This window comes from Astatotilapia calliptera, chromosome 13 (genome assembly GCF_900246225.1).
Source record: "Astatotilapia calliptera chromosome 13, fAstCal1.2, whole genome shotgun sequence".
Lineage (NCBI taxonomy): Eukaryota > Metazoa > Chordata > Actinopteri > Cichliformes > Cichlidae > Astatotilapia > Astatotilapia calliptera.
The window spans coordinates 27,989,077-28,014,023 of NC_039314.1; the positions used below are offsets into that span (position 1 = coordinate 27,989,077).

The following is a 24,947-nucleotide window of genomic DNA, read 5'->3' on the forward strand; positions in this document are numbered from 1 at the left end:
AACTACATCCTAAAAAAAATCCAAATCCTAAATTTTGCTCTTGCTTTGGCCATTTACGTGTTAATCATTTATTTTACCCTGCATCTGAATAATAAGTTAATGTAAAATGTTATCCACAATAATTCGGCTGTATACAGAATAGAATTAAATAGAACTAAATAGAAAAAATAAGAGCTCATTCATTCAAATCCAGCTGTGCTGACGGGGATGCGCTAGTGGTGTTGACGTCAGTCGTTAGGCGGTCACACAGAATGCCTGTGTAGAATTACGGCGAGCGCGCGTGCGTGTATGTGTGTAAATTTTGTCCTTGCTGCGCGCGACCGTTCGGTTGCCTAGGTCAACACACGAAGGACTTTGATATCAACACTGCACAAAGTACACACAGCGCTTACCGTAAATAAAACGGTTCCCGCTGTTTGTGTGTGCGCGCGCGTGTGTATCATTGGCGTATCCGCGCGACACCCCTCTCTCCACCTCCCGACGTCACCGCTCTCCATCACTCGTTAAGGGCTCCGGCTACAACCAGCGCTCACACAGACGTACGCGCGCGCACAGCCGCTAGCCAGCAGGCTAACTACCGTTTCCTCTTTCCCTACCGGCGGTGCGGTCGTTGCGTTCAAACTGTGTTTTCCCGGTGTTGTTATGTGAAGACGTGACTCTCGTCGAATAACGGAGAATATTTATCTGCATCTCTTCCTCGGCTGACCGGGAGCCGCCATGGAATGCCGCGTCCTGTCCATACAGAGCCATGTAGTCCGGGGATATGTGGGCAACAAGAGCGCCTCTTTCCCGTTACAGGTAAATACAATTTGCATGCACCCGTTTTCGGACAACGAGCGACCAGACGCTCGTTATCGGACACGACCCTGTCTGACGTGTTTCACTGCCCTTTGCCAACAAAATCCGACTGCGGCACTCTTATCAGCGCCAAACAGGAACGTGTAAATGGCTAATTAGATGGTGGAAAGTTAGTACAGTCTTGGATGCGTTTATTTATGGCTCCGGTTAGTTGTAATTTCCCAGCTGTGAGAGTGAAAAGCGGACATAATCGACGGCGATGTTAGATGTGCAACGAGAATCTAAAAATAACTGTGTAGTAGCCCAGATATTGAGGGACAGCCGCGACGACAGGTGTCGTGCATAATACCCCCCCAAACCTGTGCATCCTTATCAGAGATGGGAATGTTAATCAGCAGAGGTGTTTTTTTCTACCAGCGTCTTCGTTATCTGCACATTTAGCCACCAAATGAAGAGGAAAGTCGTTATCTGCTAGAGAAATTGCGGCGCGACACATGTCATTGAGGGTGTCCGATAATGGAGCAAGGTGTTCTTCATCATAATCCGTGGAGAGAAAACACGAGGCTGTATATTTAAGCTGTATAAAAACGTGTAGCCTACCAGTACTTTTTGAATGAATCATCCAACAGTGATCAACAGCCTGAGGATTTGCATACAAAACCAGTGCAGTTATAATATGTCCTATTATTGTCATTACAAAACAAATATCGCAGTGAAAAAACCCTTAAACTATACCCTGCTTTACTACAATTTGAAAGTCTTCCTTGTGAATTGGATTGCACCCCCTGACATTAGATTTCCTTAAGGAAAGCAAGTGTGAATATTGAGCCAGAATTAAAATAAAGAAATGATTGGGCATGATTTTCAAGCCCTTTATTTATATTGATATAGCTAAAAGTCATAATCAAAGTATTAATCTGACTGAAGTAATGCTATAGAAGTTTTTGATCAAAATAAAACTTAAGTAACAGGACTCCTTGTGCAGAATAGCATACGATACATTAGTGCATCTGCTGGGTACCTTTTCTATAATAATACTGCATAATATACCTTTATATTTCTAGTTTCAATTCTGGAACATAATAGGTAACCAAAGCTTTAATATAAATGATGCAGAGTATCATTTGTAAAATTTAAAGTAGTAGAAGTAGAAAGACCAACAACACCACAGAACAAACCGCAAATGATGTGCAAGAACTTGGTGACAATGGGAACAAAGAACTCCCATTTACCAGGAAAATACCTCCCGCAGAAATTGGCTCAGGAACTGGAAACAAACAAAAGTGTTTGTCTCCTGAATCCAAACTGGAAGCTGCTTCCACAGCAGAGGATCCTGATCGCTCAAGGCTCTGCCTTCCATTCAACTTTTGGAAACTGTAGGAACTGCAAATAAGCCTGCAGTCTGGAAAGAGGCTGATATTGGAGAAATATGGCCTCTATTTGAGATCAAGGCTTTTCAGGGAGAACTTGATAATTAATAATTACAATAGGTCAAAGTAGATGTAACGAGTTTCATCAATACAAAGAAGGCAAATGAAAGAAGGCAGGCATAGCTATTAGCTGCACCACGTCTCATCATTCACAGTAATACTGAAAATTTTATTTACATGGTTATACAGTGTTATATCAGTGGTACCCTGATATAACACAAGACAAGCGCACACATGTCTGAAACTGAGAGAAATTTAGTAAAAGGGTAGTTATAATAACAACAAGGACACAGTTGGAAAGACACTTGGAGCTGTACTCCAAGTGTCAGGAAGAGCAAAATGGATGTAATTTACTGATGTGGTTACATGGTGTGGCAAAGTAGGGCTTTAGGAAACTGGTTGAAAAGCTTGACCCAAGATACACCATCCCGGGTAGAATATATATTTCATTTTAGTTTTATTAGGGACAAGCTATTAATTCAAAATCTCTGTTCACCTGAGTGTGTAACAGGTGAAAGAAAAATGCTTATTGCTGATACATTTAGGTTGTTAAATTACAATCATCTACCTGATGAAGGTCAACTGGACTGGAACCTTGTAGTTTAATAAATGTATTGGTGGTAAGCGACACCATGAGCGGGAACTGCATTTAATTGTTTTGGTGAAATGTTTTTATGTGACATACTTTTTTATTAAATTAAACAGTTGTGTTATACTTTTACTTAAAAGTCAGAGAGTTTTTATATCAGCAGAAATACTGTTATCACAGATTTGCTAAAAATTGTAAGATAATTTTGTACTTGATGGCCATACCTGGTTAGACACCATGATTTTTTGGGCTAACTATGATAGTAATTGCTAAGTAGTTTATTAACGTACCACACAAAAGAATTGAGCAGAAGTACTACGTTACATCCCACCAGTAGTCCTATCACCATCATTGAATAGTGTTAAGTATTAACAGTACTCAAGCCCAATAGGGAGGTAAAAGGAAGCTGGAAGTTGTCTTAATCACAAAGTGTTGCACTAATGATAAAGGTTGTAGAGCAACTTATTTAACAGTGGGAACAACTTTGCTGTGACAGAGTTTTGTCTGATAACAAACCACATGCTGTTTAATAAATGTAAAATGAAAGTTTAATGCAGCAGTATCTTGTACTTAAGATGTTTTGAAGAAAAAAAAAACTAGGCAGATTAATAGCCTGTAACTCAGAAAGTCTTCGTACTGTGAAGGTAATTTTTTTTGTAATGGTCTTTGGATATCATATGATATATAACATTTGTTAGCTGATCATAACAAATGTTCAGCTGGTTCTGAATTGCTCAGGTCGGACTTTTTTTTTTCCAGATTCATAAAATGAAAATCATTTCATTACACATTATAATGTGGCTGCCTCATCACAACATTGGAAAGATGTTGGTTGGTTTGGTGTCCTCGTAGCATTTTGTTAGAGTTATTTATCTAACTAGGATTTCAAGTATGTTAATTTCTTTCCAACTTTACTTCTTCAGAAGTTAAGAAATGCCATTGTACAATTTTCTTGTCAGTTTCCCTGCTTCTTGTGAACTTGGCATTTTTTATCTTAAATTTGCCTTTTTGTACATCTGCCATTTTTTCTTTTTTCCTAAGAAATTTTCCTCTTTTGTTTCACATAATGCACCGTTTGAATCTAGAGTCTAAAGTTGGTCCTTTATAGTTAATTTGATATGTGAGACCTAGAGACCTAGTGTTCTTGCCATCAACTGACAGTGAAAATCTTTTCCTTTAGGATCTCTGATGTTTACAGTATATCACCTTTATTTACTGTATAGCACATTTAAACCAGGACATAGGATGATGCAGACGGATTGCTTTGAGCCTGTGATTATCTTGATTACACTGAGGATGGTTATAATTTTAGTGTGCCAGTAGTGATGCAGTCAGTAGTGGTAGTGAGGCGTTATCGGCCAACAGTACAGTACATCACCCTGAAAGACTGGAGCTTGTTGTAAGAAGGTTCAGGTTTATTTTTAGCTTGCATTACCCCAGGGTGAATTTTGCAGTTATCCCAGTGACTTGTAGGCTTTGATGCATGTCACCAGAGTCCAGTAGAGACACTAATGTTCAACTACTACGCCTGGTTAAGCCTGTTTATACAAGGCTAATACTAAAGCAGTCTTAACTAGTGCAATGTAAAGTGTACTGTAAAAAATTGTCATTATGGCTGCTTACAGCTTAGGTGAGTAGGATCACTGACACTTGTCCCTAATATTATTTTATAACACAACGGTAATGCAGCGTTAGCTGAGATGCTCAGATCCCTCTCTTTAGCCACCTCCATCAGCTCATTTGGGGGGAATACTAAGGCATTCCTTGACCAGCTGAAAGATTTACTCACTGTGCCTGGAGTCTACCCTGGTGCTTCCTGACAGGGCATGCTTGGAACACCTCAGCCCAGGAGGCATCCTAGTCAGATACCTGAACCACCTCACCTGTCTGTTTTTGTGATTGGAGCATTACTTTCCCCTTTTGAATTGCCTGAAACCAACTTAAACTCTTTCATGGCCTCACAAAGATCCTCCCACATGCATGTTTTTGCTTCAGCTGCTGTCAGAGCCACACTCTTAGCTTGCTGCTATCTGTCAGCTACCTCTGATATACCTCCGGGTAACCAAGCCCAGTACAACTCGTTCTTGAGCATGATGGATCCTTTCACCATCTGGTTTAGGGACTATTTCAATAACAGGCATCCACTACTTTGTGGCTGCAATTCTGTGCAGTTGCCTCGGCAGTGGAGGTACAAAATATGGTCTATTCAGTCTCAATGTCTCTGATATTCATTGTAATGCTTTTGAAGTTCTGCTGAAGGTGGGAATTGAAGATTTTGTGGACCAGCGCCTCTGCCTCTGCTGGATTCTCTCAGTGCACCTGCACAATAGGTTTAGGTTTGGGTGCACCAGGGCTGTCCACTATCCTCCACTGCCACCTGATCCAACTCACCAGGTGGTGATCAGTTAACCGCTTAGCATCTCTCTTCACCCGAGTGTCTGAGACATATGGTCCCAGATCTGATGAAAGAATTACAAAATTGATATTGTTCTGCAATGCAGAGTGTCCTGGTGCAATAATTAACACGCTCATGCTTGAACATGGTGTCCATTATGAATACACTGATAAGCCTTGCTAAGAGAGCCAGCATTTGTGTTAGAATATCAAGAGTCTGCAAGAACATACATTTTCTAGGAGCTGCTCATGGTGCCAGTGTGTATAATGAGTGTGTCTGGATGGTGATTGCGGCAGACAGACTGTGTGAATGAACCACTGCTGATGCTTGTGGACATAAGCAAAAATTAATTAATTAAAAAAAGGGCAGTGTGTTAAATTTAGACTTCAATGGAAAACCCACAGGTCAATGAAGGAGAAAGTCTCACCATGCACAGTAACAACCATGATTCAGCTGGTGTCACAGATCAGAGAGAAGAAGATGATGATGGTGATGACAATGATGTCACCGAGATTGCCGGGCATCCCTCTCTCTTGTCACGACGGAGAATCTGTGGCATGTCAGCAGCCGGGAGACGGCAACATGAGAAAGCAGGGCTCTGATTGGCTGCCACAGGATTCCTCCTAATGACGTCAGAAAAGATGGAGACAGGCTGCCTTAAAGTTAAAGCTTCAGCTTTCACATAGAAACAGCATTCAAGGGCACTGGCACCCTCCATAATATCAAATAGCGATTTTTTTTAACATTAAAAAGTAATGAGTACATATAAATTTTACATCTTGATTTCTTTTAAGTGCCAGAAGTGGAAAGGAATAGTTCTTTCAAAAATAATGTCCAGAGTAACTGCACAAGAGAAGAGTGTAGCAGTTAAAGTGGAATAAGTGATCCTTATTATAAAACTTTTAAGTTATATCAGACTTTAGTGACATGCACCCACAGGTATGGGCATTTCCAAATAGGGGAGAAAAGCTGACTTTTATTTCTCACTCTGTTATATAAATCAAACTGAACTGAACAGTCATTGCAGAAGGATGGTGCCAGCGAAGTCACGATGCAGTAAAATTAGCTGTTGTGTTGCCTCAGATGTGATGAGCCAGAAGTGCAACTCGTTAATTGAACTCGTCTTTCGTCAGCTGTGAAAGGGGCTTCCTCGCAGGGGGAATTTACCAAAAGCTTTTCTCCAAGAAGGCAAAATGTTTAATTTTTTTTAATCTGTTAAGATCCTCGCCTTGAGTGAAAGCTTTCCCGTCAGCAGCGGTGCAAACAGTCTGTCAGTGACTTGAGGCCCATGAATAGAGCACGGGAAGATGTGACCTAAATAACATATTCTTAGACCCACCCATGTACATCCGCTGTAAATACACGGTTTTGCATCAACGGCCAATTTGGATCCACGCTGAGGCAAAAGAACACGCTGCGATAAATGTCAGTGACAGTTTGTGTAGTCACAGCAAAGAAACAGATGTTTCCAAACAGACGGGAGGTGATAGGCTGGAAGCTCAAAATCACTTCTGAATTGACTGAAATTTGAAAACTGAAGCTGAAAGAATTCCTAAATGGTAAAATCCAACCTCATCATGCATTTATTGACCACACCCACTACTACTATGAGTAACAACAGTCTTATATCTTGAATAGGATTGAAAGTAGCGTTATGCTCAAAGCTGCCATGTTTTTTTAGGTACATGCAGTCCAAAATGCTGCAAATGTTCTGCATATTATTTTACATTGATATTGAAACTTTAAAGTTATGGGGCAATTGTTTATTAATTTTCTTATAATGTAAAAATAGCAAACAACTTATTGTGAAAGTTACATAAAATGAATGAGTGTTTATCAGAACTGAAGCACAGACTTCTTGGACAGCATGTACTTTGCAGTAAACCAAAATACTAGTATGATATTTAGATTAAAAATATACAATAACAAGTCAAACAGCAGCAGTTGTTTGATTATAGAGAAACTGCAGTCGAATTTGCTTTGGTCAGTAATTACAATTTGGATTATTTTAACATTAAAAACTGTTTTTTAAGAGGGGGAAATAGAGTGTTTGGGGTAGGGGAGTCAGGGACATCCAGTAGGAAGTTAGTCCCAGACTAGCAGGTGTTTTTGTCTGTAAAGGCAACTACTGGCTCCAGGTAGAGAGACAGAGAGGGACACCAGGATGTCCAGACAACAGTGGGCTTGATCCCTTTTGGAAATCTGCTCTGTAGCTACACAGGGAGCAATTTTCATTGCCACATTTAGCCATTTACCTCGCTTTATTTAGGAAATTTGTATTAAATATTTTGGCAAGGCAACGATCACTTGAGGTTTAAAGTGTAACATGATCACTGACAGTCCTGTAAGTTAGGACAACAGAAGACTCTCCTTGAAGGATAATGCAAATATTAATATATCAAAAAAGGTCATAATTCATTCAGTTCTGTGTGCACAGGAGTGTAATGTGACTGCAGTGAATTGTTCTGCATGTTAATCGTGTTTTCTGAATGCTTCACGCTGCTGAAATAAATACAGTGTCCCACCTTTCAGAAACCCGTACAAGGTCAAAGTTAATATCTACACTGTGTTCCTGGGTGGGTGGAGGGGCTCGTCTCTGAAAGAGGATTCTTGTATCTCAAAGTCACAGTCAGTTGAAAAGAACAAAGACCTCATTCACTCTGCCAGCTTTAGCTCAATTAAAATAAAGACATTCAGATAACAATTAACTCAGCACGTGGATGAGCCATGTGTGGGTGTCTCTCTCTCTCTCTCTCTCTCTCTGGGGTAATTTATAAAAACAAATCTGTTAAAAAACAGAGAGAGTGAGGACACCACGAGCTGTTTCTTGCAGATCTGTGTGCAGACTTCAGCAGAAGTTACATTTAGACGATGTCTGTATATCCATCAAGGTTAAATGAAGTCTAACAGTGTGTTTCTTTTTCCCTCCATTGCAGTTTGACTTTTTCATGTTCAACTTTACAGTACTAAAGTATTTTCAGCTCATTATTTTGCAGCTTTACTATGTTGATTTAATATCACAAACACAAAACAAAGGCACTGAGGCTATCTAGTTAGCTACAACTGAACCGCCAAAGTCAACCTGAGAAGGACTGTTCTTTAGTGAGCCTTTGCATTAAAAATGACAAATGACTATCCTCTCTTTGAGGTTGACTTGACACAATGGAGAAGTAACACATTATACATTAAACTCAATCAAACTGTTCACCCAGAAACCAATGTGTCTGCCCTTCTGTTCTTGTTCTGCTTTCATGAAGAAAATTAACTTGGTTAAGTCATCACAGATAATTTCTCCCACTGCTCAAAGGTGGGCAATTACTGCTTTGCCGCAACCAATAAACCCTTACTTGTGGAGAAAACTCAGATTAAATATTTTAATATGCAAACCAAACATGGTGATGGAATCATGACGATGTAATGACCATATTTCTAAATCTTTTTAATAATTGTTCTAGTACACTGCCAGTCTGTCGCAGGGCTAACACAGACTGACAAACAGCCATTCACACTCACATTCAGAATCACCAATTAACCTAACCCCCCCTAACGGCATATCTTTGGACCGTGAGAGAAGCCAGAATACATGCAAACTCTGCACAGAAAGGCCCCAGCTAGATCAGGACCTTCTTGCTGTTAGGCAACAAAGCTAACCACTGGGCATCACTGTGCTGCCCGAGGGTCCAACTCCTCCACAATGAAAGCATCAATATTCCAGCAATGTTCCAGTTAAGACATAATGCTCTCGGTCTTTGAAAAGATGAAAGCTTTGTTAGGAATAAGTATATCTCACTAATGTCATAACCTGGTGCCTCACACATCATCACCAGTGAACTCCTTGTGGTACCTGAGACACACCAGCAGCCTGAGACTACAGAATGAAGTCTTTAAAACACAGCCGAGCTGTAAAAGTGTGTTCTCCTGATATCTTCTGACAACTGTTTTCTTTCTGTGTCTTCTGTTTTCAGCTTTTAGGGTTTGAGGTGGACTCAATCAACTCCGTCCAGTTCTCCAACCATACAGGTCAGGCCACTGACTTAGCCTGTGTATCTCTCAGTTCGTGCGTGCCTGCTTTATGTGGGTGTGTGTGAGTCAGTCAGTTCCCTCGGTGTCGTGATGAGGTGTTGGCGAGTGTTAACAGACATGGTTCCCTTCGAGGCAGCGACCGTGCCGAGGCTGACGACTCGACAGATAAATGAGTTTCTGTGGAGGTCAGCGGCTGCATGCTCAGACACCAGAACAGCTTGGAAACACAGATATAGCTGCAGGGAGATGAACGCCATTCACATTTTATACAAGCTCCATCTCTGTCTCTCTCTTATTGGACATGATGCTGCTGATCTGGTGCCATCTCTATTCTCTTTAAGAAGAATCATCTAAAGATCCCATTTCATGAAAAATTCATTTTTATACTTTTATGAGATTTTTTTAATATGAGCCGTGAAAATCTGAAGTTGCTTAATTGGCTCTCCAGTAAAACTGTTTTGTTTTTTTACATCCTTAAGCTTATTAGCTGTATGTTAAGGGGTTAAATAATTATGAAAGTTTATTGATGACTCTCAAAGTTTAAAATCTAATCAGTATAATTGAAAGAGATGTGTAAAATTTCTGCAAAGGCGTACTTGTGACAGAACTAATTTGATTTGAAGGAACTTGTATGATTGCAGTGATGATGCATCTTGTTACAGAGATGATGCAGACATCGCCTCTGGGCTGTCTGCATCATCTCTCTGTCACATTTAGCCATAATATTTGGATCTGATTGCCAGACGTGAGTGAATAATCTGCACCGTGTCTCCTTTGTCGCACTGATGTGTGGCCCCACTTCATGGAATCCAAGCTAACTGAACCTGAAGAATGAATCAGCTGTGAAAACAAACATATTTGTCCAGCTGTTGCTTGTTGCTTCATAGTGGAGTCAAGAAATAGTAGATCATAACAAAGGTTTGATTTTGTTTGTGGGTGGTAAACTAATTTATCTGCATATCTGATTTCACGTGACCTAAAAGACAGTGCGACCCCCTCGTGTTATGGTTTAATGCAACCGATTCCATACGGTTACTGCTGACTTAGCTGTAAGCTGAAAGTCTGATTGACGAGTGAACTGCTTTGAAGTCAGCCTCAGATTGTTTTGTACGGAGTTGTTATCGACACAGATAATAGTGAGCTTAAAAACAGTGAAAGTGACCTGTGGTGATGTTGCAGACTGAGGCTAAACATAATTGTAGGAGTTTTTGTAGGATAAGTGTCATGTGGGCGAGCCTGGAGCTTAAATGTAGCAGCAGCAGATGGTGGTATTTATATTTGCCTGTTGCAGCCTTTTTCAGTATTTTCAACTACTGCCTAGGTCACGTTTCATGACAGACATGTGAGCTTTAAAGAAAGTTTATGTACCTGAGAGGTTAGATTCAACTTAAGTAGGCTTTCTTTGTGTTAGCTGGTTCAAGAAAACCCCAAACCCACTGAGATTGATCTTTGTAAATAGCTATTTAATGTCTATCTTCTGTTTCTTTACCTTTTTCTGTGTCCTGCTTTTGGGTCCTATTGGTGCATATATAGTGAAATCTCACAGTGAAAAATTTGAAGCCTTTTTTTGGTTTAATTTAGATAACTATCACCTATAGCTCACGAAAATCAGAAATCCGGTTTCTCTTTAGAATATTTCATAGGACATACAAAAAATAATTTACAAAAGAGAAATGTCCAACTTCTGAATAGTATGTTCTCTTATACACTCAGTACAGGCTGGAGCTCCTTTACCGTGAATTACTGAATCAGTGTCACCTTTTTCATTATCACTTTCCGGATGACATTGGATAGTTTTGCAGGAAAAGTTGAGCCAACTCCAGAATTTTCCACACAGTCCTTCTGAAATTAGTTTTTTCTTGCATTTCTTGTCTTAGAGAATTACTGGAGTTCAATTTAAACCCTTGGGGACGAGTTAAAGCCAGGAGTGAGTAATCTAATCACAGGTTGTAAGCTCACTGTTATTATCAATCCACTTGCAGAGTAGACAGTGATACAGCTGAGGACGGTGTGTTGTGGAGAAGAGAAGAAAAAGTCCTCACATCAATTGTGGGATTCTGTTTGAGTGACCTTAACGCAGAAATGCCTCAGACTTTAATCAGATCTTACATTTGCAATTTCTCAGAGGAGAGTGTGTAATTTGGTGTGACATATTGAAGAAGACGTTTTCATCTGAAAAGGGAGAGAAGAGCGGCTGAGGAGAGGGGCAGAGAAGGTGAACAGAGAGGAAAAAAACTGGAGAGAGGAGAGAAAATGAATCAAAGAGAGAGATGATGGAGAGAGAGACGCTGGGAGCGGCCATGCGACGCAGCAGTAAACAGCAGCGGGCGTTGGGAAATTGCGACAGCAGCGTGACGTCAGAAGCAGCTCTTATCTGAAGGCCTGCCTTCATTTTGCCCTCCCTCTCACGCACACACCACTCTGACTGCTCATCTCTTTTCTTAGCCCCCTTTGGCTTTCTCCTGGCTTGTTGCTTAGCAACCAGAACCCCCACCACAACCACGTGACCTGGCTGTGACTCACCTGGAGCCACGACGTCACCAGCTTGCAGCAAACCTGTCATGTGCAGACAGACACCCTCCACACTGGCTTATATGCTTGTGGCCACTTCACATACATGCACACCTGTATACAGTATTCAGCACATGTGTGTGTGTGTGTGTGTGTGTGTGTGTGTGTGTGTGTGTGTGTGTGTGTGTGTGTGTGTGTGTGTGTAGTGGAGCATGTACGTCTTTGTCCTGCTGCTAGCCTCCACTCTGTCCCTGTCTAACCAGATACTGTGTCTGCAGGTATCAGGTCTGCTGTGTGTTTGTGTGTGTGTGTCTGTGTGTGCGTGCATGTATGTGTGTGCGTTCTTCATACAATTAGATTCAAATTCTGGGTTGTGGGGTAAAGACATGTCTGGGGCACAAAGACCTTCTCAGGAATTTATGATCAGGGTGTTTGTCTTATCCTTTGGATGATGTTTGCAAGGTTTAATTGAAATGAGATATTAAATGTAAAATCTTGATATGTCAGTGAATAAGATGTGATATAATGAAACATTAGATATTATGAAATGTGGGTAGAAAAGTTATCCTGTGTGTGAACCCTGAAAAAGACTGAGGGCATAGACACAGACAGGAAGGGAGGAATAATAGGGAACAGTTGAGCCTAAGCAAACATTAAAAAATACAAATAATAAAGGAGGAAAGAAAACCACACGAGGGTCTGACCTTCAGAATAAAACAGGAAGTAAACTGAAAGAGGGACTGGAGCAAACTCACACAGAGAGAGGCTCGACTAATTAAAGTATCATTGTACAGTTTTCTAATCACATCACGTCATGTTTGATTCTCATTTAAACTTTCTTTGATTTACTTGTTGTGAATTGGTTGAAAAGCTCACATTTCCCTGCAGGAGAAGTGTGTTTTATCCACTGGTCTCTTCACAGCAAACACAGTAACATCTCTCCTGTGCTTTCTGAAGGATATTCTCACTGGAAAGGTCAGGTCTTGACAGCAGATGAGCTTCACGTTCTTTATGAGGGGATCAAACTGAACAACGTGCACCACTATGACTATGTTTTAACAGGTGGGTGTCCTACTTTTTCACATGTACCGCTGCTCAAAATGCAGATATCTGGACAGTTTAATTTAGTTTAATCAGAGTTGATTTTTAGATCCCCCTGAGGTTAAATTTAAATAAGTTCCTTGCAGTCTTCTTACTTTTTTTTAGCATCATGTACTTGTGTGCCAAATGTAGATAACACATGTTATCTACATTTATCAAAGCAGTAGATCAATTTTGACCACGGGAATAAAAAAGAGATAAGAAGTCACAATTTTCTTCTGTAAAAACTTTTTAAGGTAAATCTGAGAATCGGTTTGGATTTAAGTAAGTTTAAGTTCAACTGGGTGCCATTATTGAGATACAGAGCAGTTTAAGTTTACAGTTTTTAACAGAAATCAAAAAGTATAGTTAGTTATGAATCTTTTCATACACAGCCTATAATAATTTCTCTGCTCTGTCTCTTCCGTGTGTGTGTGTGTGTGTGTGTGTGATGTCTGCAGGGTACACCAGAGACACGTCCTTCTTGGAGATGGTGGTGGACATTGTTCAGGAGCTAAAGAGAGCCAATCCCAACCTGGTGTACGGTAAGCAAACACATGGTTTCACAGAGTGAGAAGGGCACAAGAATCACATTAAATGCAACAAAAGATCCACTGCTGTGACTGAGCATTTGGCTGCAATAAAGCTTTAACCTTTGTTACCTTTAGGAAATTCTTGCAGTTAGTAGAACTGCTCAGTTATGGCAAAAACTGTAATCAGATTGTTTTGGTCATACTTTTAATTAATTTTAAGAAAAGTGTCTTTTTACTGGGGATTTCAACTTAAACTTAAGTAAATAATTCAGAGGAAAAACAGGTTTCTTTTAGAGTGGTAGATGTGGTGGAGGACAGAGTGGGAGGGACAAAAACAACCGCAGCGTCCTTCCACAGGTCAGTCTCAGATTTATCAAGATGAGAGGTTTGGCTCCTGGGCTGAATGCTTTTACATTCAAGCCAAGCCTTCGTTATCAGAGTTTAAACACATTTTTGGTGAGGCAGCAAAGGCATTTATTATTTAACCAGCTTATTCAAAGTAGATCCACTTCACTCCAGGAATGACTCTGTAGCCTGAAGGATTTTTTTCTCATGTCACACCACTCAGTTTGACTCAAATCAAGACTGTTGCAGTTTTGCCTGTGGACACTGTAATAGTAGATATACAGTGAGACTTACTGCCTCTGCTCAAAATAATAAGAAAAACATTGGGTTTTGCACAATGTGTTTACCTAAGCACTTATAGAAGATCCTGTGTTACATGCTGCTGCTGCTGCTGCTGCGAGATGCTTTTGAATGTTGTCATACTTTAATAACATAGGAGAGCAGTGACTGTAAGACAGCATGGGTGTTTTATGGAAGTGAGAGTAATTGTATGCGTGTTTCTGGCTGTATTACACATATTTATTTGTCATATCAGAACATTACTGGATGTTTAATCTTTGCCTTATTAGTTCATTATTTCATCAACATCTTCCCAGTAACAGGTTGTACATTTTTTACTGCAGTTAGAAACACATGGAAGCATTTCAATGTGACTTTTTTGTGTGGAGAGTGGGGATTGGATAAAAGTCTGATTGGATAAGTGGTTAAGATGCATGGGTTTATGGATGTTTGATCAGATCAGTTCCAGAGTTATAGCATAGTTACCTTTCAAGACCTGATGTCCAACTCCACCCTCAGAACTAAACTTTTTTGCCTTCACCACAGCAGAGGCTCCAATAATGAGAAAAAGTATTAAATTGGTCATTTCCTAAACTGATATGTAATAAACAGTATAGCCCAAAGCAGGGTCTCCAGGTCTTCTGTTTTAATACTTTAAAAATGGATAATAGGTTTTTCTGTCAGTCTCATTCCCAGCTTGGATGCGCTCATCTCCAAATCCACTTTCATGCCTCCCATCACTGCAGTGTGTTTATGTAATGCGCTGATTGCTGGTGTGCTCTCACTCTCAGTATCTTTTTGTCGTTTCAGTGTGTGACCCCGTCCTCGGAGATCATGGATCTATGGTGAGATTACTGATTATTCGTGTACCCTGTTGTATGTGTGTCCATGCTGTCTGTTGTTTTTAAGAAGGAATTTTGTGCCTTTCAGTTTTGTGTGGGTGGGATTAAGTGTGTGTGTGTGTGTTTATACAAATATATATATTTGTGTTCGTGTTCTGTGGGTGTGTTACAAGACTAATTTCTCATGACAGAGGGATTATTGTGATCTGACAGTATTACATATACACAGTGACTCACTCTGTGTGTATATATATCTACTGTGTGTGTGTGTGTGTGTGTCTATATTGTGTATGTATTACATTATGCGGACAGTTTGTGTTGATCATGTAAAAGCATGAAAACAAACATCAGAGAAAAGCTTTGTATTAACTCTGCCCACAGATGAAGTCCTCTGTGTTTGTGTGACTCTGTTTCCACAGTATGTTCCTCAAAATCTTTATCCCGTCTATAAGAACAAGGTGGTTCCTGTTGCTGACATCATCACTCCTAACCAGTTTGAGGCTGAGTAAGTAAAAGTGTTTTCAGTCTTGACAATTTGACGACTCTGTGACCATCTGTTCATTCACCTTCTGATTAGTAGACTAATATCACTGCATAACAAAGCCTTATATTATTGCCAGAGTTTAGTTTTATTTATATAGTGCCAGTTCACAATGGTCATTGTCTCAATGTGCTTTATATTGCAAGGTAAAAACTAGATGTTGATCATATGGTCACCAATGAGCAGCCCTTGGTGACAGCAAGAAGGAAGAACTCCTTTTAAACAGGAAGTGAATGCATTACTTTAGTTCCCTAGTAAGAACATTCATTGACATGAATGCATTCCCAATCCTCTTACAGGTAAGTTTAATCATCACAGCTTAATTCCGAACCCTGATCCCCAAGTTAAGTGTAATCTGCAAAGTAATAATAATGTAATGCAATAATGTGAGCAAGTCGGTCTCATAAAGAGTGTTTTTATTTCATTTTATTTATTTATTGCCTGGTTCCCTGACAGTGACCGCTACATGTGAGCAGATGCAATCACACACACATTCTGTGAGTCCTTACAACGGTCCTCTGCTCATGTCTGAGACAAACTCTCCCTGAATGGTTTTGTAGTTGTTCTGATTTTCTGAGTATATTGGTGCAAACGGTCTTTATGTAATGCCACTTATGTTACCTAATACTTCCATTTTGTGGTCCCAAAAATACATCTTTGCTCCCCTTGTATCCTCTCTTATCTTTCTTGTTAATTTTTCCTTCCACACTTTATGAGAATCTCTTTTATGTATTCTTAATTTAAGCACTGTAAATCCAAGATGACTTGAGTTCTTTGAAAATACATTACTTTAATCAGTTACTTATTTCCTCTCTAAATATTTCTTTATAAATAGCGGTTGTGTAAATAAAGATGGATCCTTTCTTCTGTCACTGTGTATTTAGTAGGGCTGCACGATTTTGCATAAAATGAGAATCACGATTTTTTTTGCTTAGAATTGAGATCACGATTCTCTTTTCCAGTATAAATATTTATTGCACTTATTAACTGCACATCAACTTTGTAACAGTTGAGACTGAACATAAAAACAATAAATAAACATAAAGACAACAAATGTCTCACGTTTTGTTGTTGCTGCAAAATGTTGTACTGCTTGAAATTCCGTCTCCACCGTTGCTCGACGCTGCGTGTATAGAGCAGGTAGTGCAACAATAGAAAAATAGTTGCGGGACGGCACTGTGTAGCGTTTGTCTAGGGTGTTGATCATTTTCCTAAATCCCTCGTTTTGCACAGTGTTGATGGGAGCCATATCTTTGGTCAGGTGATAAGTGATAGCCTCCGTAATTTCTTTGTGCCTGCGGGAGTTCGACGGGTATAGGGAAGCGCTGTATAAGGTTCCCGTTATTGATGTTTGGGTGGTTGACCGGGACGGATTTTCTCCTGTCACTTTCTCGTCATCCCTGACGTGCTCTCCGTTGTTTTTTCCCTGCTAATTTTAGCAGCCAGCTTCTGTATCACGTGGTATAAGGCTCCGCCCTTGTCATTTGTTGAGCAGGAAGAGTGAGCGCTTGTTTTCATGCAGATTACGTCCCGGATCAAAATGCGGTACAATCGTCGTCGTCTTTTTTTTTTTTTTTTTTTAAATCGTTGTCATTTGGAAATGATATCGCACATAAGTATGAATCGAGATCGCGATTTTCTAACGATTAATCGTGCAGCCCTAGTATTTAGCACTCCTCTATACCCTGAGATCACACAGTGAGATTGCATCATTAGAGCTTTGCTGTTTTTGGAACAAGCTTAAGTCTGATTCACGCTCCAGTTCAAAGGTTAGTGCAGAATAGGGTTAGTGCCATTCAAGTACAGTAATGATTGATTAAGTCGAAAATAATTTGTCAGCTCAGCAACAGAAGAAAAAAAATTCTGACAGTTGCTTTGATCTTGTTTTTGTAGTCTGTTCAAACTGTTTTAGTGGTCCATTATCTGTAGGTCATGGACCACGAGATGGACCCAGGCAGAGTGATTAGTGCATCCTGTAAACCAGCATAATAGCCTAACAGCTAACATTAGGTACAGTTTTAGCTTGACGCTATATATAATGATCTTTAAAATGCACAATTCGAATAATTTGGAACTTGAAGCATTTTGATGGAAACTGCTAAATTGAACCTCTTGTTAGTCGGCCTGCTCGTGGAAAAGTAAAGATGGTGGTTGAAGCCCAGTCCTAATAGTTTGCATTATGTCATTCGCGTTCTGTTTGTTTTCTCATCACATTAATAAACATGAAACTATTTGAAAACCTTTTTGAATGTATATTAGTGTCTCTATAAGAAAACAATTTTCTGCACTAAGTCATTTAACGTGGTAAGATTTAAAGCCTTATTTTTACCTCCTTTATAGTAGGACTCAGTGGACCTAACAGAAGAAGCCATCAGATTCTTTGTTATAAATTCTTAAAAGTGTAACATCTGCTGCTTAGGTTTTAAATGACGTTTTTATGATCTCCACAGTCACATGTGAAGTTTTTTTTTTAACCCTTACAGCCTCTTTTTTGCAGTAATATTAAGCAGTTTAAGAATCTCACATCTGTCACAGCTTTATTGTGAAGTTACTCCACCTGCTGGTTTGTCTGTATGCCTGCAGAATCAGACTGAATCAGGTTCTGTTCATGAAAGAGTCTTGATTTAGTGTCTTCAGGGTCTTTGTTGCAACTATGTTTTCACACGTTATTTATTTTGCAGCTGTTGTGATTGTTTGCTTGTGTTTTAGATTATTGACGGGGAAAAACATCAGCACAGAGAAAGACGCTGTAGAGGTAACATATCTACTTATCCTGTTTTTCTTCTCTACATGAACATTAGTTCTTGCTGTAAAAGTAGAGTTTGTCTTTTTGCCTTTTCCAGCTTCATACTTCTGTATCTCATGTTCTGATTGTAGGTAATGGACCTCCTCCATGCGATGGGCCCAGACACAGTGGTTATTACGTCCTCTGATCTTCCCTCTAGACTGGGAGACCGCTTCCTGGTGTCATTGGGCAGCCAGCGTCATGGTAGGCGACAGGATTAGGAATGTAGTTTGACATTAACTCATTCACTGCCATTGACGTCTATAGCCGTCAATGGCAGTGAATGAGTCAATGGGTTTAACTCATTCACTGCCAATGGCTGGCAGTGAATGAGTTAATACAGGAATTTAACCTGTTGTGTGTCTGTTGTGCTGTTCAGTTCGTCCAGATGGCAGCAGGACAACACAGAGAGTGCGATTAGAAGTTCCCAAAGTGGATGCTGTCTTTGTAGGAACTGGAGACTTGTTTGCTGCTATGTTGCTAGCGTGGACACATCACTACCCCACTGACCTAAAGGTACACACTCACAAACAAACACAGAAAAACTGTTTGGAGCTCAGTCCAAAGTAACTGAAAGTTTGAGGAATAGGAATATGGTGGAAATACAGCTAAGTAAATAAAAGATAAGGTGACATATTTGAAGTCAGGAAGAAAAAAGATAAATTACTGTTTTGTTTTTTCTTTTCTGTCTCTCAGACGGCCTGTGAGAAAACGTTTTCAGTGATGCATCACGTTATCCAGAGGACCATATCCTACGCTCATGGTGAGAATAACAGAACTAGTTATCAGCGTCTAAAGCTTTCCTTGTTTGAATTTCATGAACAAAAACACTAACAATTATGTGAAATCAGTTTAAACAGCGTCTTACTTTAGAGTTTCAAAAAATTTTGGGTGGTAAAAATAAAAACTAGCAGTAATATTTCTTACCTGCATGGGTCCTCACTACAGCAGCTCATTGATAAAGTCTGGATTTCTGCTCCTGTTGTTATCAGTTACTGGCTTCTCCTGCATAACTGCTTTTAAATGCGTTGCATGAATGGCAGTTTGTTCATGACACCTGTCTTCAGATTCCAAACTTTGCACAATCAAACTTTGCGGGTTAATTGAATTTTGTGTGACCCTTACCTGCCCCTCTCGCCCTCAGAGTTAGCAGGTCCTGGTCGGAGGCCCAGTCCGCCCCAGCTGGAGCTGCGGATGGTCCAAAGTAAAGCTGACATAGAAGATCCTGCCATAGTTACGGAGGCCACAGTCATATCCTAACGTTGCCCACCCATAAGACTCATACTAACCTCTCCATCCATAAATCTCTCAGCTCCTGTATCTCGGTAAATCTCTCATTACTGTAAACCTTGACTGTCATTGCCTAACTTCAATAACTCATCATCCAGACTCCTTAAACACCTTAGTATTGTAAACCCTTTAGTCCTTTAACCCTTTGAAGTCCTCAGTGTCCTGATCCCTAACTTAACCCTTAACCCTGTTTTGGAACCAGAGCCATGGATAGACAGAAGGTTTGGTCAGGGTATCCGAGAGGACTTTGCAGCAGCTCTTTAGAAATTTTTAGGGCTCTCCGGATGACTCAGATAGGGAACTTCCACAAGCACAAAATGTCATATGTTAAGGTTAATGAGAGTGATGGCTTTAAAAAAAAATCATCCAGTATTCAATCATCTGCACGACAGTGGAATTGATTTGGAGCTGGTAAACTGAGATCTGGGCAAAATTCACAACTGTTATAGAAAACATGGGAGAGGTTTTGTCCTTGGAGTGCTGCTAGGATAAGTTAATAGTCTTACCTCTGGTTTAAAATAATATTTTACCTTTTTTAAGTTTCATAAGACTTATTAATAAGTCTTTTCAAAAAGTTCTCATGGATAACTTGATAACGATCTCGGGTTTAGTTTCTGTGGCTTCTCTTCAGTCTGGCCTGGTTTTTTGCCCCTGTAGCCACACTGAATAGTGATGTCAGTGTATTTGGATGCACGTCAGTCTATTCACAGTGACCCAGCTGCTGAATAACAGCTCTCGCACAGAGTTAGACTGTATTTGTGGTGTTAGTAAGGGTCATGTGTACGTGCAAATGTATGCACGTGCACATGAAAATAGGTGCACCCATGCTTTCTTAAAAAATAAAAAAAACAATAAAGAATGCAAACATTTTCATGGTAAATAGCAATAATCAGCTGCATCTACAGGCCATCCTTGTTCTGCTCTGCAGTGAGCTCAGCGTAGGAGCAGTAGAAACAGTTCTCCACCTGCTGCAGGTTCTGATTATTTATTTAAAATTATTTAATTAGGAAATGTTGTAAGAGTATCTGAGTTTACTGGGACTAGATGGCTACATAAACCTTTCCCAACAAGTAAAGACATGTAAACTCCACAAACTCCTGCATGGAGTCAACTCCAGGTCCCTCTTGATGTGAGAAAACAGTGTTGCCAAGGATACGGCAGACCTCTGGGTCGAAGCTGATTTTCAGAGCAGAACAAGAATTACTGTCAACAGCTGACTTGGAGTACGCATGACTGTGGGACGAAATCTTTTTGGTGGATGTAGTTGAGTAATGGAACGTATGAACCTACATGGAACACATCACGGATCCTGGATCTGGCGAGTAAGCCGGCTGATAGAGGAAGAAAGGCTTAGAGGGTCAGGGTTAGGAGTGACTTACCTTTCATCCAAAGAGCGAGGCAGTTGTCCACGGATAAAAATTGAAAAATGAGTTGCAAATTATAACCGGGCAGGCCGCCCAACTAAAGTCTCTTTGTGGAACCACTGAACAAGTTCTCCAAAACTCTACCTCAAAATTATTAAACTTGCCTACTTTATTGCTCTATTACTGCCACCCTGTTAAACTGGCATATTCTGTTTATTTCTGACAGTGTTGCACTCTAGAAGTGGTTCTCCACACCTGACGCCAAGTTGCAAGACTCTAAAGATCAAACACTGTTTTTCTATGGCTCTGCCCACCACTCTTTTAATCCCTTACCCGTCTTACAGCAGTGATGTAATGGTGACCAAGTTTAACCCCTGAGATCTCTTGAAAAATATGAGAAAACAAACAAAAAAAAAACGCACAATGTATAGATGTTGTACTATAACTGTATTGGACCATCTGTATGATATCTTCTATCTGATCTGTCTATTGGACCATTGTGTTGATGCTACTGTACTATAGACTACACGCACTACAATATCACTCAAACAGGAGACGTCCGGGTTGGTTGTGGCACTCGCAGACGCTTCAGTGCCTCTAGTTGTTGTCACCTGATAGTAACTGTCTAAAAATCATAGTGTATAGTTGAACCTTTTTCATCTTAGCACAACATGAAAAAAATGGGCAACCCGAGCTGCCTGAGCTGTCCCCAGCTGATTGTAGACCACTCAGAAATTGGCCACCTCAGTGCCAGAACCAACCCACGTCACGCCGGACGGCTGCCAGCCCAGCTCTCGCCCAGAACTCTATATCTGAAAGTTGAGCCACTGAATTTACTGGAAGCCTCGAGTAGTATCGATAACATCTACAAGCTCTGTAAACTTTTATTTTTAAAAATGAGCTTTTGATTCCCATCACACTCCACTGTGGTCTCTGTCACGTCTTAATCTGTACCAGAAACCTGAATTAGTCTGTGCATGTGCGTACGAGTTCCTATTACCTTTATGTTTAAAAGTAGTCATTAGGTTTGTTATGTAGAAATAGTTCTGTTTGTTGTGGGTGCAGTAAAAGTAGGTCGAATTTCAACCAAATGCTGTGAGTTGAATCTTGAAACGAAAGATTAGTTTTGCACTAAACTAATACAGTTAAGTCGTTAGTACAGCTTAATCTGTTCAAACAGTTTCAGTTAAATCATCATCTTACAAATGTCACAATATAAACAATTTTCCAGAGCCAAAAGTGATTAACAATAAATGCGCCCCAAAAATGCCTCTCTAATTTTTAGTTGCACAAAAAGACGATAATGGGATATAAAGTCAAATGTCAGGGTTTCAAAATCACAGTATCAGCTTTTGAATTACATTAATATTTGTTATAACCAAAACCAAAACCAGTGGTGGTATTATAACCTGTAGCTTTTCCACAGTGGAACGTGATGGGAAGGGTGAGAGGAGAGCAAATGGCGACAGTGGTCATGAGCTGGTTTCAAACCAATGATGTCGCAAGAACTTGGGATGTGCCTTAGCCCACTGCGCTACAAGGGCACCACAAGAAAGGAGATTTCAGTTTTAAATTACCTCCAGAATCTTTTTTTCTCCTCAATTTTGGAAAGTGCAACCAAATATTCAGAGGCTTAAAAAAAAGAAAAAAAACAGCCAGAAGCCATCAGTGATCCACCTGAGCTGGATGTAAGGTTCTGGGCAAGTCAGTGTATTTCTGTACTGCTGTTGTTTCTCTATGGACTGTACTGTGATACTGCCTTAGGAATCTAACATCATAATACCACAATACTACTCACAGAGAGGAGGAGGGGAGGGAAGGAAACATGAGATGTCTTAAATGTAGGTAAATGTATGTTTATCTTGTTTATAGGGGTGCAAGGGGCGGAATTATTGTCTGGTTTACAAAATTGCAGAAAATTGACTCTTTTAATTCCAACTAAAAAAATGAAACCCAAAAAATATAAAATTCAGTAAATATTTATAAAACAGTATTTTTTTTTCTTGGTGAATGACTAATTTGAAATTGCAGCGTGGGTCAGATTTATTAATAATGATCCAAAACTAGACAGAAGTTAGAAAAAAACAACTGAATGAAAGTCACTTTATGATGTCATGGAGCTCCGTGTGTATGCGCACTGCTGAGAGAATGAATGCAGAGACTTTGTGAGCTTTGCAGTTTGCATTATAAAGCAGTCAGTGATTTACCTGCCTGCGAACCTCAGCACAAAACAGTTTTGTTCACAACTTCTAGATCTCCACCTGCACCAATTGCGTACACATCGTAACGTCTTCCCCTCCAAAAAATGCAACATTCCTTGTGAGATTTGTCGAAGCCCCACAAGGAATAAGTAAAAAATAAAGCATACAAACAGTTAATTAACCGTTTGCAGTTAATTAAAACTCAGATTGTTAATAAATCTGGCCCTAATTGATTTATCATTTGGGAACTGCAGTGTTGTACACTTGTGCTCAGAGGTAATCTGAATGCACCTCTTGGACAAATAGGTGGGAAAAACGATCTCATTTGTAAAACACTTTTGTACCAGTACAGTTATATTGTGTCACTGTAGCGCTGATTGTCATATCAGTAACAGACTTCACGAGTCTGTGCATTTTGCCAACCGTCTTTCAGCTCTGCTAACAAACCTGACCGCTGTAACACTGGATCTAAACGCATCCACCTGTTGTGTCTTTGCTCGTGGGAGAGTGTGTGTATGTGTGTGTAAATGTCGTTTATGGTAACAGGGTTTCGTGTGTATGTGTGTCTGCGCATGTAAAAATGAAAGAGCAAATACATGGAAAGAAAATCTGCCAAATGTTGTGGGATGAAGAGGAGGGGGAGGTTAAAAAAGAAAAGGAACGCTTTGGTTAAAAGATGAGGAGGGGAGGAGAGGTGTGTTCAAGAGGACAATCACTCCCTTAACCCCAGCTGAACATTTAGAGGACTGCTCGGAGAGGGAACTGAATCCTAAATGTTCCCTTGATGCCTCACTTTGCTTCTTCTTCCTTTACATCCTCCAAACCTGCGCAAACCCCTGCAGTGCCAGTTCTTCTGTCCGTATTGCTAGTTTTTAAACCTTAGCCTTGCCGTGTGCGTGTTCGTTAGATGGTTAAACTGTACTTTCACTGTTTCTGCTGTCACTGCTTTGTCACGCCGCTGTTCCCTGTTCTCAACGTGCCTCAGTGTCCATGTTGTTGCTGTCTGTCCTGCTCACGCTGCTTTCAGTAAGTCCAACTGCTTCAGATTCCTCCGTTGAATTTTGAGTTGGTTAAAAAAACAAAAGACGCAGGTTTGGTCTCTGGCTGCTTGTTCATGGTAACTGTACACGGGTTGAATTTTGTAGGCAGCAGGTGTTGCTAATCTTTTGAGGTTTTTAGAGTTTTGAGGGGGTTTTGTTCACTGAATCTGGTTATTATCATTAAAAACTAATTGCTAGATTTTAGATTTTTTTTAAAAATGTTAGTTTGTGTTGAAATACACCATTTTATGTGTTTTAGATGGAGGGGTGATGTAGCCAGTGAAGTCTCGAGTTTATTGAATTTAACTGACATGAGACCAAACTGGAGGCTCAGACCATCCAAAACATTGAGGTTTACACCTGCTACTGACTTGCTTCTGTTTGTGGACCGTGTGTCACGTTTTTAAAGTTAACTGCAGATCAGACGGCCGGTGAGGATTCTGAATGTTTCACTGAAGTGAAACCCTGTGTGATTGGATCCTTTGTCTCTCTGGCTTACGTGGTCATGTGACTCATTCCTGCGTGGCTATCCATGCTCTCCCGTCCTCACACCCCAGCCTCCCCTCATCCGTCTCTGTTTAGTTATGAATTGGCTGCCATTAAAAACTGCAACAGCCCACCTGCTTGTGCCACAGTGGTCCTCTCCTCCTCTACATCCACAGGTTCAACTCCACCATCTTTTTCTTTCCTTCTGTTCTCGGCGGCCAAAACAAAATGAGGAAATGTAATAATCATTGTTTGGTAACTGTTTTTAGTGCTATGTTTTTGGAGCGTTACGAGTATTTTCTAACATGTTACAATAAAAGATTGTAGTGTACAAATTCACATTTATAAATATATATATATATAGATATATATGAGAAATGTATGTTCTAATGCAATAAAGAGAGATTAAGAATTA

The 24,947-nt window shown here is 40.1% G+C and overlaps 1 protein-coding gene across 2 annotated transcripts; it reads left to right on the plus strand.

The window, feature by feature from the left end:
- Window positions 1-120: 120 nt before the first annotated feature.
- LOC113034871 (pyridoxal kinase-like) lies at window positions 121-24,947 on the plus strand. 2 transcript variants are annotated; one of them, XM_026190000.1, is made up of 11 exons: window positions 121-798; window positions 9,178-9,232; window positions 12,704-12,808; window positions 13,288-13,371; window positions 14,794-14,828; window positions 15,278-15,330; window positions 18,076-18,121; window positions 18,244-18,355; window positions 18,531-18,667; window positions 18,848-18,914; window positions 19,296-24,947. In XM_026190000.1, the coding sequence occupies exons 1-11, from the start codon at window positions 718-720 to the stop codon at window positions 19,409-19,411; spliced, it is 891 nt and encodes a 296-aa protein (XP_026045785.1). In that variant the 5' UTR covers window positions 121-717; the 3' UTR covers window positions 19,412-24,947. The 2 variants fall into 2 exon arrangements, with proteins under 2 accessions (XP_026045785.1, XP_026045784.1); XM_026189999.1 differs by having other exon boundaries at window positions 125-798; window positions 15,245-15,330.